Below are 15,669 nucleotides of genomic sequence, written 5' to 3' on the forward strand. Positions count from 1 at the left end.
ATCAAAGCCTGCTTTTAATGAAGTGATCATCTTTTCAACCTTTTTACTTGCATTATATTGTACCAGAAGTACATTACAATTTTTCTGTTACATAACTCTGACATTTATAAGAAAAAGATCACAAAAATACAAGCAAGTTCATGGATTCTCTCTCAGGTACACGCACCTTGTCCTGTTATGGTGAATATGGAACTGGGAGTTTGACCTACATAAGTACATTGCAATACTGCTGTCTGCCAGTGGAGAGCAGTATAGTCAAATGACCTAAATATGCATGAAACCACTATGGACAAGAGTAGTAAGAAAAACAAACTTTATTCTCAAAATGGATCCATACGACAGAGAGAAACAATTACAATATTCATGTTATACAAACACAAATGTACTCAACACCTTTTGCAAAAACAAAACAAGAGGGGAAAATATTTCTTTCTAGGAAAAGTAAGATTTTTATGCATCTCCATTGTCCTAGTTGGACACACTCTGCAGCAAGGTAATGTTGTCTCCTTTCAACATGATCCTCCCTGTGAGACAAAGATAGAGGAACAAAGAGAAAACCAAGTGGATGTGGATCAGAAGAAAAGATGATGGATGAAAAGAGATACAAAGTGTCAGTTAATCTCTGAACAGAGCAGTGACAGTCCACCAAACTGAAGATGAAAGGGCATCTAGTGTCACAGTACATGTAGGATCAGCAGCATGTTAAGCTTCTCTTTACCAGCCTATGCCATCACAGCTCAGATGTGTTCACTTGGTGATGTAAAAGGCAGAAATGGGCTTCATGAAGGAATATAACAGTGCCCACATGCGCTACATTTTGAAAAACTGAAATTCATTCAAAAACAATTGGAGGCAAGACATTCCTCGAGTTAGTATGAATTTCCTGAAATTCAATTAATCTTCAGTCTTTAATAAATTCAGTCATCCAAAAATTTTTGCTCACTTTGAGATAACCACAGAATAAAAAAGTCAGCCATTAACATGTCAGTCCTTACTGTCCTTGCATCACTTTGTTTTACAAATGCACACGTTTGCAGAAAAAATATTCAACAGATCTAAATGTGATGTCATCTAATTTCATTATGCAAATAGTTATTGTGGTTATTTTGCAAGAAATACTTGATAGTAAATACCCATCCCTGGTATTATCTGCACATTTCTGCATAGACCTGTTTCCACAGCAGACATATTTACATACAGTAGGAGAAAAAGATTAAACTAATTCAGTTAACTATGGTTCAGTTTCATTAAATGTCTCAGTAAGCCCAACCAGTCAGCCAGCATGTACTCATTAATATTACTACACCTGTACCTTACCTGCTATAACATACCCAAATGTCTGCAGTGAACGATTTTTAAGCATTGTAACTGAGGTCAGCAATTTTCTGTACCAAAGCTACAAAAAGAAGAGAAAAAAGGTATCAAAATATGTGTACTCTTACCCAGCGGCTTTCTGTTCTTAGTCTTCATGTGGACCTCCTCAGCATCATCTAGAACCAGGTTCATGTACTCATCAAAGCCCTGAGACAGAGAGGGAACAGTGAGCCAAAAAATGTGTCAATGGGCCCCATACAAGAACATTTTCACTTTTCTTACATAAGCGCCCATATTTTTCTGTGAGTCTTGCTCATACTGAATTAATCAACTGCACAAAACTTGTATCTTGTATCTAAATGACTGATTACTGTATTGATTTTAAGATTCAGTGCATTTAAGGCTAATTTGCCAAGACACCTGGAACATACCAATGCGTTTAATAGGGTTGCAAATTCCAGGAATTTTCAAAGTTAGAAACTTTCTATATTCATTAACTGGAATATATGGGAATTGACGGGAATATGCAGGAATTAAGAGGAATAAACTGGAAATTTGCTAAACAGCAGGTTAGCCTATAACAGGGGACTTAAATGTAGCTGAACAAAAATCTGGCAGCATAATCTTGGTTAAAACAACCTGAGTTAATGTAAAGTCAGTTGAGTTTTCCCTTCATTGTGCATTCCTCAAAAATGTGTTTATGCAGTAGCTAATTAACCGCTAAATCAGAGATGCTAAATGTAAGCTAGCTAACATCTCATTGACAGTTTAAGAGGCTGGCTATCATGGTGCTAGCTAGCTCAACTGTGGTGCTGTTTTCTTCTGCCTTCTGATAAATTTCTATTCATACAAAACTGTAGATTAGTTTGATTTAGCTGTTGATTGCAGAGGTTTCATCTATTCACCTAGCCTGTTTCTATTCATTTATCCAATCAATTGTAAAATATTTTTAAAGAGCGTTGAATAATACCAAAATCCCCCATCTTAAATTCCCATTGAAAGTTTCCAGAAATTTACCAGAATTTTTCCACCCCTTTGCAGCCCTTTTTTTCCACAATATAGTCCACATTCTCACCCCCCACTGCCTGTCTCAACCACATGCTCAAACAGAAAAATACATGTCATGACATTTACTGGGTTATACAAAATTTAGTATTTATAACAGAAAGTTGTTTTCCACAGTGTTTACTGACATTGCACTACATGCATTTGAGTGCATTAAGTCTCCACAGGAACACCCACACTACATTAAACAAGCTGATGATTGAATTGTTAGTTTGAACATGAAGACACCTCATTGATCTGTTTATATTTATCTTCAAGATTTCAAACATAAAACAGCATTTTTAGGGATGTAAGGGTATTGTCAATTTCACTGTATTGCGATAAAGCGTATCAATACCATTGTGGACCTGGATTTATTCTAATAAATGGTATAGAACATACACATAATGAACCACAGAATAATTCTCAAAAAACAAACAGTAGCACTATGTTCGCTCTGCTATACTGCTGCCTGTGGTAATTTTTCAAAACTGATACACTGAGAGGGAATGACAGGTGACTGACTGACGCACACAGAGAGCCTGTAGAGACAGTCACAGCTGAATAAAACTATACAGGATTTGTCCTGGTAGAAAATACCAGGCCGCCGAATATGTATAGCAGAAACACTGCAAACAAAGTTGGCATCTTGGTCACAGCTCACAGCTTATCTCATGTCAACCTGTTGACACTGTCAGTCACTTTTAACTCATCACAGTTTCTGCTTGTGTCTGTTCTCGCGACTAGCATACAGCTCTTACGTGAGATTGGAGCAGAGAAAATCAGAGCGACTCACTCACGCCTGCGTCGTGTTGACGCTGTGCCCTCCTTGTCTATCTCCACAGTTAGTTTTGTTGTTTGGTCATTTAAAGACAAAATGTGGTTGTAAAGTTTACAGCCTGTCGCTCTGTTGCTCCTGCGTGCTCTGTGCATGAGCCGTTAAGAAGCTAAAAAAAAACCTGCATCCACTGACACTCTGTTGTAAAAACAATCGCAGTCACAAAGATTTGCAAATTGCAGTAGTCCAATCGCATTGCGGTTCAATTTTGATAAATTGTTCAGGTCCAGTCTCAGCCATGGTGGAGTAGAGTGAAGGGAAATGAGAACTAAAGAGACCACTGTCTCATGCGTGCCCATCATCCTTTGTGCTCTGCTAACTCCCTCCTCAAATCTACAGTGAAGCTGGTAGACTAGGTGTTGGAGGCGAGGGAAAACAGCCTTTGAAATTGTGGATGCTCCAGTCGCTTTTAGATCGGACATGTGAAAGCATTTCGGTTTCCCCGTGTCACGAAATGAGAGAGGGGAAAAGGCGACAGATAAACAAAAAACAATATACAATAGGCAGACACTGCCAGGCTGCTGTTAGCTACACATCAGGAATATAACTGACTGTTTTTTGCACTTTATTATCCAACTGACTGTTTTTTGCACTTTAAAATGAATGCCTTGTTCAATGTTTAAAAAACCAAGTCTTTATTTTTTTTTTAAATATTGCAATAAATATCGTATTTGTGGACTTGCTATTGAGGCATTACTGTATCGTGAGATTTTAATTTCATTACATCCCTAGGAACTTAATCACTGTGCAGTGATTTCCATTCACCTTTAGAGGTAGGACTCAGGTCCTTCCACAAGTGGCTATACTTAGTTAGCTGTACTTTAACATCTTTTCATTTACTATGTGTAAATGTGCATTGTCATATTTTCCATCCGAGTGTGGACATAATCTCTGAATCTCCTCAAAACCATTCAGCCTACTTACCCTACCTTGTCCATTGGCCATATGATAGTAAAGTAAGAAATCAAATAATAATCAATTCAATTTATGCTCCGGTTTGATAGAATTACACAGAAAAACAGCAAAAAGCTTACTTACAATAATGCAGCCCTCTATCCGCATGTTCACCTGTTCATACAACCAGACCTGGATCCTTGAGCGCTGGGAATGAGAAGATCGAGAGATGAAAATTTTATTTTGTTCCAGCAACACACAAAATAAATCAGAATAGACTGTAAAATGAAGTTGAACTATATACTTACATTTTGTAGATACCTGAAAATGAGGTTCTGATTCATGGAGTTAAGGAAATTGATCGCTCATAAAGAAAACACACACACACACACACACCTGCACAAGTCAATATATCACAGCAAGAAATAATTGTACACAACTACTTACTGCTAATTCTGTCTGATTTCTGTCTCCACTTAAACTCATTACTAGTGATGCAGGCAGTAATATAATTAGCTGACTTGAGTTTAGAACCAGCGTATCTTACATTCTCCTTTGAAAACGCTGTTATGGAGGAAGACAAATGAAGTGTGGTGGAGGAAAACTCCACAATATTTCCACGCCAAACAATCAAGATTATTTGTTGTGGACTTTTATGTCGACCGATTTCTTGCATAATGAACGCTTTCGGTTTTTCCTGAAACGTTACTTTGGAGTTTGCCACCTACCGAACAAACTCATGTACCGAAATGTGTGGACTCACATCTAAGCAGAAATTCAGATCCTTCGCATGCGACGGACGCCATAATATAAAATACCATAACTGTTGTACGGAGTTCGGCGTGCTAAGGTTACTGGTTTTACCGGGGATACGTCTACATACCGGCCCTTTGAATGCATTTCAGAGAACCAGAACTGTCTGCAAAAGTGCATTAACTCAACGTACATTTTTTTCGCTTGAAATAAATCTTTGCTACACCCCTTACGCTCTGTTAAAAGTCGTCACATTTACGGTAAAATGAATGACTGGCTAGCTAAAGAGAAAAGGCTAGCAACCGATTCAACCGCGCCAGTCGTTCACTGCGATAAAAAGGATACAATGGGTTGCACCATAACCTTCTGGACCTTCTGTCCTTGTCCTCGGTACGCCATCCCTCCAACAAAAATACCCACGGTAGGTATAAGAAGATAAAAATTGCACCTTTGTTATAGATTATTCTTCAACGAAACACTCACGTTGAGAATTTGCTTCAATGGCGGGTTTCCTTCCGCGTGCGTCCAAGTAGTAATAAAAAAGTATCATGATATGAAACAGCGCCTCTGCAGGTAGGAGGCCTTTACTGCACCTATTTGTTCAACAAACTATTTGTGCGCGTGCTCACATTTGACTTGACAAGCTCACTATAAGGTGAAAAATAAAACAATGTTTACATTCACAGGCAAGCACTGATAATAACAAAAGTAATCTTAAAGTAAATCACTGTGGGTGTACTGTAGCAGCCAACCACAAAACAAAGTTTGGAGTCTAGGTTTTACATGACCCACTGCCACTGCCATGTTGCACTGTGGAAATGTCATCTGTGCAGTGTAGACAGTTTCAAGTCCAAATCCAGATCTACTCAAATCAAGCTACAGATTTCCACAGATGTTCAGGTCAGGGGACTGTGGGGGTTGTTCCAAAATGTACAGACTGTGTTTCTTGAAGTAATTCATGGTGGATTTTGAGGTCTGCTTTGGATCATTGTCCTGCTGAAGAAACCATCCTATTTTCACTGTCAGTCTCTTCGGCTGACAGCTGGATATCTGCATCCACACTCTGCTGATATTTGGTGGTAATCCATTCTTCCCTCTATCCATGGAAAATTTCCTCAGCCAAAGCAGAATATTTACACCCCCATGCTAAAAAATTGGAAAGTGTTCTATTCATCAAATGCTGCTCCTTTTTTTCCACATACACCTTTATTGATTGTGGAGAAAGAGCTCATTCCCCAAACTGCTCTGGCTTATCAGACTTTTGTGATGAGGTCACAAGTAAGGTTTCCTGCTGATGACTCTTCAAAGATAATCCTGTTTGTGCATTAGCACTGCATAGTGTAATGGTGAACCACCACTCTCGTCTCTGCTAAATCTCTCTGCAACTCCTTTGCATTGAGGCCTAACAAGCTCTGACTGTTTTACATCTCATTTAAATCTGCTCGTTTGGCTGAAGCTTTTATCCAAAGTAACTTAGAAGTGAGTCACAACACATACGCTTCATCAGAGTAGGAGACTTTGAAATAAGTACTTAGTGCTGAATCTGACCAATAAGACCAGTGCAAGGAGATCAAGTTAAAAAAAAAAAGTGCAGAGTATATACAAGTTAGTTTTAGGGTGTTAGAGAGGTTGAGTTTCCAAGTAGAAAGGTGCTGTGGCATGTGCAAAAGTTTGCACATGCCACAGTTAATGTTTAATTTCCCACTGTTTTTTATATTCATGAAATAAAAGCAACAGTGCACTAACATTTGAAGAACGCTTAATCAAATTGAAGAATTTTGAATGTACTTTATTTCTTTTCATTAAATTATTGTTGTTCAAATGTTTTAAAATGTATTGAAAAATGTCTTTTTATTGAGCTATGATGAGCTTAAATGAGCACTGACTCACTGACTGTCCTTCAACTGGGTTAGACTTTAGTATTAAGTATTCAGTATTTTAAAACAGAAAATTGTAGCTATTCAGTTGCTTTTAATATTCCAATCCTTATGACCCATCTTTGCCTCCATATTGCTGAGTCTTTTCAACAGTTCTGGGGATGATGTTGACCTTGACTTAATGGCAAAGAAATTAAAAAGAATTTAGTAGCACACTGATGAGTCTAAACAATGAAGATGCATGCAAAAAAAGAAAGAAAGAAAGAATGCCAGCGTCATCCATCCATCCATTATCTATGCCCCTTGAGGTCATGAGGGGGCTAGAGCCAATCACAGCTGATATTGGGTGACACAGGCAAACCCTAGACAGATTGGCAACATTCATTCATTATCTATACAGCTTATCCATTAAGGGTCACAAGGGAGCAGGAGTCTATCCCAGCTGACATTGGGCAAGAGATGGGGTACACCCTGTCTGGATCACCAGTCCATCGCAGGGCCAACACATATAGACAAACGACCTATCACAATCACATTTACACTCACACTGGATGGTGGGAGGAAGGCAGGGAGAGACAGGGACAGACAGGGAGAACATGCAAACTCCACACAGAAAAGCCCTGGGCTCAAATCTGTGAAGTAACAGTGCTAACCACTGCACCACCATGCCGCCCCAGCTCGGCAACAGATATGGACAAACAACACACTTACACTTAGAGTCATCAGTAAACCTAACTTGCATGTCTTTGGATTGTGGGAAGAGGCCAGAGTACCCAAGAATAGCCCACAAAGGCACAGGGAGAACATACAAACAAAGAAAAGCCCCAGGCGAACCAGGGCTCGAACTCAGAGCCCTTTTGCTGTGTCAGCGTCAGTGCTAACCACTTCACCACCGTGTCACCCCATCTTTGTTATTCATGTATTTAAAAGAAATAAATGTTGTCACATCCCATTAAATGTTCAAGTTACATGCAATAACCAGCAAATTCTGAGTTACACACATTGCCTCAGTTAACGTATCATTGTATCATGTACAATCACGAGTGTGTGCTCGCCTTTGTCTTTGTATTGTCATTTTGGGGTTAACAGACCTCTGAAGATCTCTTAATGTTTTTAATTTTTTAGAGATGTGATTAATAAATTTCAATATCACTTTTATTCTAAGTTGGCAAGTAGAGGTAAAAATGAAGAATTTTAACTTTCACTTCCAGCAGTTGATGAATACAGGGCCAAATCAATGCCTGTATTAGCCTCTAGAGTGTGCTGTGCCACATCAAATGTTGCAAAAAAGTACTGGAGCAGAATGTTTGAGAGAATTTCTGAGCTGTTTGCTAAAGTTAAGAGCAGCTTCTCTGAACCATGGGAAGATAAATTAAAATCAGCATTCACTCATGATCTGGCATTTGGTGTCTCTTACATTTTGGCTACTCATTTTTACATTAAACCTCCAGGAAAAAAATCTCTCCTTTAATCTTTAATCTCAGAAATCACCATCTCCAAAATACACCTCCTGCGTTTAGGCCAAGAAGAAAGCCTTTCAGTCTGTTGCCAGATGCATCATGACAATCAGCCTGCATCTGACCATAATTGGCCAAGGTATTCCCTCTGATATTTATAGATGGTATTATATAAAGCAGGATTGGCAATTTCTCTGTTGTGCCACAATATACCTGTAACATGATGAGCTGAGTTGGGGAGGCCAGCCTTGAGTGTGCAGTTAACAATAGTATTAATAACATACAACACAGGCTTGTCCCCCTGCTCAGAAGAGAAAGTGTGATGGAAATTAGCAGCCGCAGGACAGACAAGAGTCCGCGAGTGGGGGGAAAGAAAAGACGCAAGGAGCCTCAGTGGCGCGGGCTGAGGTGTCACCTTTCAGGGCAGGGACCCCTCAGCCACATCTTAAAAGGCAGGGCTGCTGGGGCTTGTGGTAGCGTGCGTCGCTCATTGGGCATCGCTGTCAAGTGCCACATGCTTGTCTTTGTGCTATGAGAGCAGGAATGGGCTGCTGACTCTCAATGCCACACGCCTGCTCACATTCTCAAGGAGGACTGAGAGAAGGGAGACACTGCAGACACTGGCACTCCAGCTGGCCACCATACTGTAGAGGCCCCGGAGTCAAAATAACAATGCAGAGGCTAGTGTTAACATGCATGGAGTGTGGGGCTCAAACTGCTGTCATGGCCTTATTCACGGTCAAGGTCATATGGGCATCTTCTGATATCTTTCAGGGAGGGGAACTGTGCTTATAAAAGAGAACAATTTAGAAAAATACATTGTAATAATAACATATGGTATATATCATGAGAGCACTAAAGTAATACAACATGAGTTAAAATAAACTCTTTCTCCACAATATATGATACTGTACTGTAAGTCACTCCTTAACACCACTAACAACACCAGACTCTACTGGAATATTCTATAAATAGGAAAGTCTCTCTCTCTCTCTCTCTCTCTCTCTCTCTCTCTCATACACACACACACACACATACCCAAACAGGATACTCTGCCACCACTTGCTGTGTGTGTTTTCTATGATTTCTCATTTCCATGCCTGTCTTTCCTACCTTCTCTTTCCTCATCTGACCCAGCCAAAGGAATTGCCCCGGTTAGATCAACCTCCTCTCTACATCACTTCCTGTTCCTGTTGGTGGCGATTGTTCTGAGGGGAAGGGAAGGCAGACAGAATGGGGAAAGAGGAGGAGGGAGGTCACAGTGGGGGTGGGGGAGGGTGTTGTTGGTTGTTCTTTGTTCCCCTGTCTGCCTCACCTGCCTGACCCCCACCTGACAGGCTTGACCCCTGCAAGCCTGGTACAGCCAGCCAGACACCCTGCTGGCTGCCTGTTTCCTGCCTCGCTGACTGAGAGGATATTCATAGCGTGCTTGGGACACAGTTAGAGGTAGACTGCTAGTCTCTGCCTATATAGGCTTTTACTAAAAAATGCCACAGTTTAATTATAGTGATATCATGTACCTAAAATGATTCCTCTAGGATTCATCCATAAACTCTTTAATTGAGAATTTTTGAGGGTGCTGTATAGTGCATAAATTTCACACCAGAATTCAATGAAATAAATAACACTAAATATAGTAGACAATCCCACAGTGTATTGCTTAAAAATTTGATACATGTTTGATTTGGAGTTATGCAAGTCACCTGCAAGTAATGGCGAAAAAATTATGATGATTCACAAGGGGCAACATACAGTAAACAGCCAGAGTCAGATGTGAGTCAAAATTCCTGCACCTTTGCTTTTACGTAAGCCTGCACACCAGCAGCCACAAGTTACAATGACGTGCTTCGACTCATCAGGCTGCGCCACATTAACTCTTAAAGCAACCTTTTTGTCACATTCACACATCAACATCAACACATCCTTATTTTATTTGGTGTGGGTTATGAGCGCCAAATGTCGCAACTCTCTGCTGTGCAGCTGATATATCTGAAATCTCTGTTTAATGTTCATCATAGAGTAAACAGAGTTTTTGTTGAGAACAGTGAATGAATGATGAAGATGACGATTTGGAACGCATGTCTGATGTTTGTATGTGTGTAGACTTTAAAACAAATGGAGATCATTTCACTTTAAAGATATTGTATATTCACACAAAATATCTATGAAAAAGTATTATTATCAGTCTTTACATGTACACATATCCCTCAAGGGCCACAGCACCCGTTTTGTCTCCAGATTTACTTGATATAGATAAACTGTCACAATCAGTGGTTTGGTGAGTATTGTGATGGCGGGTTGTTATAACCTGCAGGTGAACCCTCTACTTATACACGCACCCATTCACACCCAGTGTGACACACAGGTCAGTGTTTGTGGCGCTGTCCTCTCCAGTCGATGGTATCACTCAAAGAGGTGAGAGCAGTCATAGGGTTTTTATCAAACAAGCATGATTACTGACATGTTTATTTCCTTTTCTCAGACCAGACAATCATTTTGCTTCTGAACAGGATGGAGTGAGTCGTTATTGCTTTAACCTGTGATGTAGGACACAAACCAATTATAGAAACGTGTAATCATGTTTTTATTTTCTGTGCCCCAACTTCGCCAAATATGGAGCTAACTACTTTGAGTCATGATATAACCATCTCACTGTACTACCTCAATTTACTGCCTTTTTCAATCAGTAGAGGCTGCAAAACCAGGTTATGGTTTGTGGTGTTGCATCTCAAAGCATACACCCGTATTTGAATCTACTATTACTTTGGTTATTCTCAAAACATTTCCATGTGTTATAACCCTGAAATCAAAATAACCCTGAAATCAAAATGGTGGACTTTCATGGTTTAATTTTATGTGATTTATGAAAACTGGATCCTTGAGCTCATGAGACCTTTCTGAAACCCAGTGAAAACAAACTTTAGAAATGCATGGTCATTGAGCTCAAGAGTAAAGTTTATTTTTCGTTAGGTCACACAAAGCTGTCTTTTTCTCAACATTAGGTGGCTATACTTGTCAGGAACAAAACTGAATAGAGAGGTGAGGTCCTTTGTGGCCAAAGGTGGAGAAACCTTGACAGCTGCTGAAAATGTAATAAAACTCTCCATGTAAATGAGAGAAATATAACCTCAGACTCATTCAAATATATCTGACCAGTATGCTCTTCTCCATATCTGTAGAAATTCACTGTAATGTTCAGTGTAGCTTGGAAATGCAAATGCAGCTTGCTGTGGTTGTTGCGGGGAATCCACACAAATTTACATCCATGTCTTGCATGGTTAAGTTATCAGACATATTTATTTTGGCTGATGATTGTGTGTGTTAGTAGTTTCAATGTTCCACGTACATGTTTGACCTCCGACCTTTGTTGCTTGAATGGGTAATGCCAAAATCAGTGACAATCTATGAATGACATCTACAGGGGGGATTACCAGATTGGTCACATCAGCTACACCAGGCCTCAGTACAGCAGAAAGAGGGAAAAAAAACAGTTTCCAACTTGTTCACACTTTCTCTATTAAACAATTCATTCAATAGCCACTGCTTCAGACTTACTCATGTGGTTCTTATCTTGTTTTAACAGCACAGTCGAGATGCACAATACATTTATTTTCCCTCCAATTAACACGGTGAATAATACGCAGGTCCGATAAGGGCTTTTTGTTTCAAACAGTGTTTGTGAAACCGAGGAAATGTGGAGGCATTTTTCATTGTGAGGTTGTTTGGCTGTAACACTAGGGATCTGATGAACATGTCAGGCCAAAGCTGCGCCAGAAGTGGCAGGGGTCAGAGAGCAGAGGCACTGAGGGGGAGGAGAGGAGGAGGAAAGCTTTAGCAAAATCTCTGACACTGGCCATCTCACTGCTCTCAGATACTAATCAGCGATTATTCCAAACCACTATATTAACACTCTCTTGAGTGTTTACATGTTGTTCCATGCAAGAAAGTAAAATCCTTAAAACCAATGTGTTTTTAACAAAACTGTGTCCACCCCTGTGCGATATTGCAAAAGTGATAAATTACTTAACATTTTACCATCTTATGATAATCATATTACTTTTAAGTTGAAGTAAAGTGGAATTGATTCTCATATATAGTCACAAACAAACAGATAGGTTGCACAACTTCAGTGCAACCTATCTGTGATTTCCAGCTAAGGGTACTTAACCTGTGAACACACAGTTTCTGGCCTGAGCTGTGTTTTATGCAATCATGGCTGCACATGGGAAGGAACAGCCAGAACAACTAAGAAACCAGACTGTGAGACTTCATAAAGATGGGAGAGAATACAAGAGCATCAGTTGGCTACTGAACAGAAGCTGAAACACAGTTGCAGTAGTAGTTAGGAGGTACAGGAGGAGCCATACTACTAATAACAGAGGGCTCAGTGCCTGTCTTCAGTGACTGACAGTATGAAGGACATTGCATGAGGGCAACCTCTACAGACTATGGAATCTCTACACATAAAGGCAAAAAAGAAACTGCAAGATTAAACTTTGCCAAAGGTGCCTGATGAATACTGACAGCACATTCTTTGGTCAGATGAAACCAAAATAAATTTGTTTGGATCAGATAGGATCCAATATGTTTGCTGTGTACCTGGCCAGGGCTAACACAGTGACTGCTTAGTGTGGATCGTGAAACACAGAGGTGGGGCTGCATCAGTGCAAAGGTGCATGGGAGATGACATTCACTGACAATACTAAGAATGTCAGTTTGTGCAACCAAATACTGAATGAAAAGATGGCTTACAGACTCAAGAGGCTTGGCAGAGAGGAATTTTACAGTTTGTAAAGATGAAAAAAGTGAAAACTATGACCTGGCCAAACATCTCCTGACCTGAATCCTGTAGACTTTCAGAGTATTTTAAAGTGAAAGGTAGAGCAACAAAACTTTCATGGAAAAAGGACAGTTGGGAAAAATGGATTAAGTTGTAATTAACTAATGTTTATTTTTGCGTTGCCACATGCACTTAAGGGTTCATGTTAGAACATGTTATGACACATTAGTATGAGAACATACAGGTGCAATGAGATCAAAATCCCTGCATATGATTTTTAGCTATGTCCTTTTTCCACTAACTTTTTGAAGCCCCCTCGTATAGAATATATATATATTTTTAAATTTAATTTTTAATTGTAGTTCAATTAGTCTCAAACATTTCTTTTCCTCAAATTAATTGGCTTTTCTTGGGCTTTGGCCAAAAACAAATAAAACTGTATTCAGTGCTAGTTATACAGTATATAATGTATACTGTAAATACATATATAAAATTCTGCTGAAAAGCAATGGCAATGTTTTGCATCAAATTCTTGGCCTGCGGTCATCACCATCGCAGTTTTCAGCAAAAAAAAAAAAAAAAAAAAAAAAACCCTGTTAAATCTTCTGTAAGCTATCTGCCCTGCACCAAATAACACTGATAATGTTATAAATAGTGAACCCCCTAACAACAAAATAAAATAAACAAATTCAGTTTTAAATTAAAATATAAAACATTAAAACTGCTTCTCAGTTATGAAAATTTGTTTGCTTTCCTTCATTTCATACCATTGAAAGACAAACTAATTTTTAAACCAATTAATTTGGCCAAAACTGAAGTACGTAGGTTAGTAAGGTCATTTGAAATGCATAGTCTCATACACAGTCTCAATAAGCTTCACAAAATTTTAGCAATTTTAAAACATCCCTCTTTGCATTGGAGGTTTGATGTGAAAAGCATTAACAGCAAATAGTGTGGATTATAAATATAATGTTCAAATTCATTCTCACCTCTGAAAATGGTTTTGATTTGAAGCCTTGTTATAAATCTCTCTGATTACTCTTGTGGTTTTCTGTTGTAAAAAAGTGAGGGGAGTGAGAAGGGAAAGAATGCTTCACCTTGAAATCCCCAAGGAAATGGAAAGAGGTTTAGGTCACAGTTTAAACCAGGGTACTTTATAAATTGTAAAGGTTTCTATGTTTTCACAGGTAATGGGAATCTTGGAATATTTTTTACATTTTTATTCTCTGCAAGATATGACACTGGGCTCCTAGATGCTATATCTCCTAAAGAGAAAATCTGCCCTAAAATGGAATTGTCATTGGAAATTCCACTAAATTTAGTGGAAGAGTTTGGTTTCAGATAATAAAAAAGCATTTTTTGAATAAAGAGGTTCCAGCTGTGAGTCAGGATGTGTCTCATATTGTAGCCAAATCACCATGCCTGGAGTCATAATGTGCTGCCAGTTGTTTTATTATTCACTGTGAGCACCAACAGAATTTTTGGTGATGTCATCTCCACAGCCTGTCACCCTGCAGAAGAGACTGGTATAAAAGTTTTGCCCTATAATATGTTATCAGGCTTAGAGGCTGTACAGCACCTTTAGTTTAAAATGTAACATTGGCCATAAGTATTGTATATATTGCTTGCCTTGTAATTTTGATTTGAATTGCTTTTATATAATTTCTTTATTAATTATCCATAATTATTTATAGTTCAATTTTTACATTTTTCCTCTATTTTCCTTCTCAGTTTTTGTGCTGCTTAAACCAAGACTCACCATTATACAAAAACTGTTCTAGGTCTTTATATACAGCTTGAGCTTGAAATATCCACCAGATGCTTCTGATTCCAGTCTGTAGAAGTGTGAATGTCAGAGTCACCGTGTTTTGCTGCTTTTGCCAGCTCCATTAATCTGCTGTTACACCTCAAGTTTTTGTTTTTGTACCTGAATGAAGCAGCTGTGAATTGTGGAGATGCACTATTTTGACTTGAGCATGTATTTAGATACATAATTTAATGGATGGTACCCACTATAAACTATAAACTATATGAATTCATTTAGAGTTCATGTTTACAGGTTGGAGTGAACGAACGCTGTAGGCAAAGTCAAAACTGGTTCATTTGTCACATCTGAAGTTCAACCAAACAGAAACTGCAACCAGAGTGACTGGATCTTAGTTATGCACAGAATGTAAAGTGTAAGTGCAGCTTAAAGGAGACAACAAGCCAGTTGGTCATCTTCCAAAAACCTTTTCATTACTGTCTTAAGTAATGTGGAAATGAGAGGTCAACATTTGGAAATACATTTTTAATTTAATTTTATTTTTATATTTTAGAACTATGTGAGAAAACTGACACCACTTTCTCCCACCCTTTCATTCTAGTAGGTAAATTTTGCTACCTTTGGCCAGAGACAGGCTAGCTGTTATCTCCACCTTTGATACTAAGCTAAGCTAATGGTCTCCTAGCTTTAGGGTTAACTAATTCTCTGCAAGAAAGCGAATAAGCTATTTCTACTTAAAATGTTGTACTATTCCTTCGTTAAGGGACTCAGATATTCAAAACCAATGGTAACCACAAAAACCTGGATGTTTTTTGCTCATGAATAGTCACATAAAAGAAACTATTAAATGAATAATAGCTACCCATATTAGCTAACAGTCAAGTGCTTTTTTTATATCATGGGTGTGGTTACCTACTCTACTACATAAATTCACATTTGACTGGATA

The 15,669-nt window shown here is 38.8% G+C and overlaps 1 protein-coding gene across 1 annotated transcript; it reads right to left on the minus strand.

Moving 5' to 3' along the window:
* Window positions 1–299: 299 nt before the first annotated feature.
* Window positions 300–5,381, minus strand: snrpe (small nuclear ribonucleoprotein polypeptide E). The gene is made up of 5 exons (XM_018667615.2): window positions 5,189–5,381; window positions 4,399–4,425; window positions 4,235–4,297; window positions 1,443–1,521; window positions 300–524 (listed from the first exon to the last, which is right to left on the minus strand). Exons 1-5 carry the CDS (start codon window positions 5,240–5,242, stop codon window positions 469–471), a joined length of 279 nt encoding a protein of 92 aa, XP_018523131.1. The 5' UTR covers window positions 5,243–5,381; the 3' UTR covers window positions 300–468.
* Window positions 5,382–15,669: the final 10,288 nt, after the last annotated feature.

This window comes from Lates calcarifer, linkage group LG12 (genome assembly GCF_001640805.2).
Source record: "Lates calcarifer isolate ASB-BC8 linkage group LG12, TLL_Latcal_v3, whole genome shotgun sequence".
NCBI lineage: Eukaryota > Metazoa > Chordata > Actinopteri > Centropomidae > Lates > Lates calcarifer.

What these genes read in the sequence shown, in the direction of transcription:
- snrpe (XM_018667615.2), bottom strand. Translation starts at nt 5,242, where the DNA reads ATGGCGTACCGAGGACAAGGACAGAAGGTCCAGAAGGTTATGGTGCAA. An exon ending in TTTTCAGGTATCTACAAAAT is followed by an intron (nt 4,298 to 4,398) that starts GTAAGTATATAG and finishes TCTCATTCCCAG; the next exon opens with CGCTCAAGGATCCAGGTCTG. An exon ending in GGATAGAGGGCTGCATTATT is followed by an intron (nt 1,522 to 4,234) that starts GTAAGTAAGCTT and finishes TCTCTGTCTCAG; the next exon opens with GGCTTTGATGAGTACATGAA.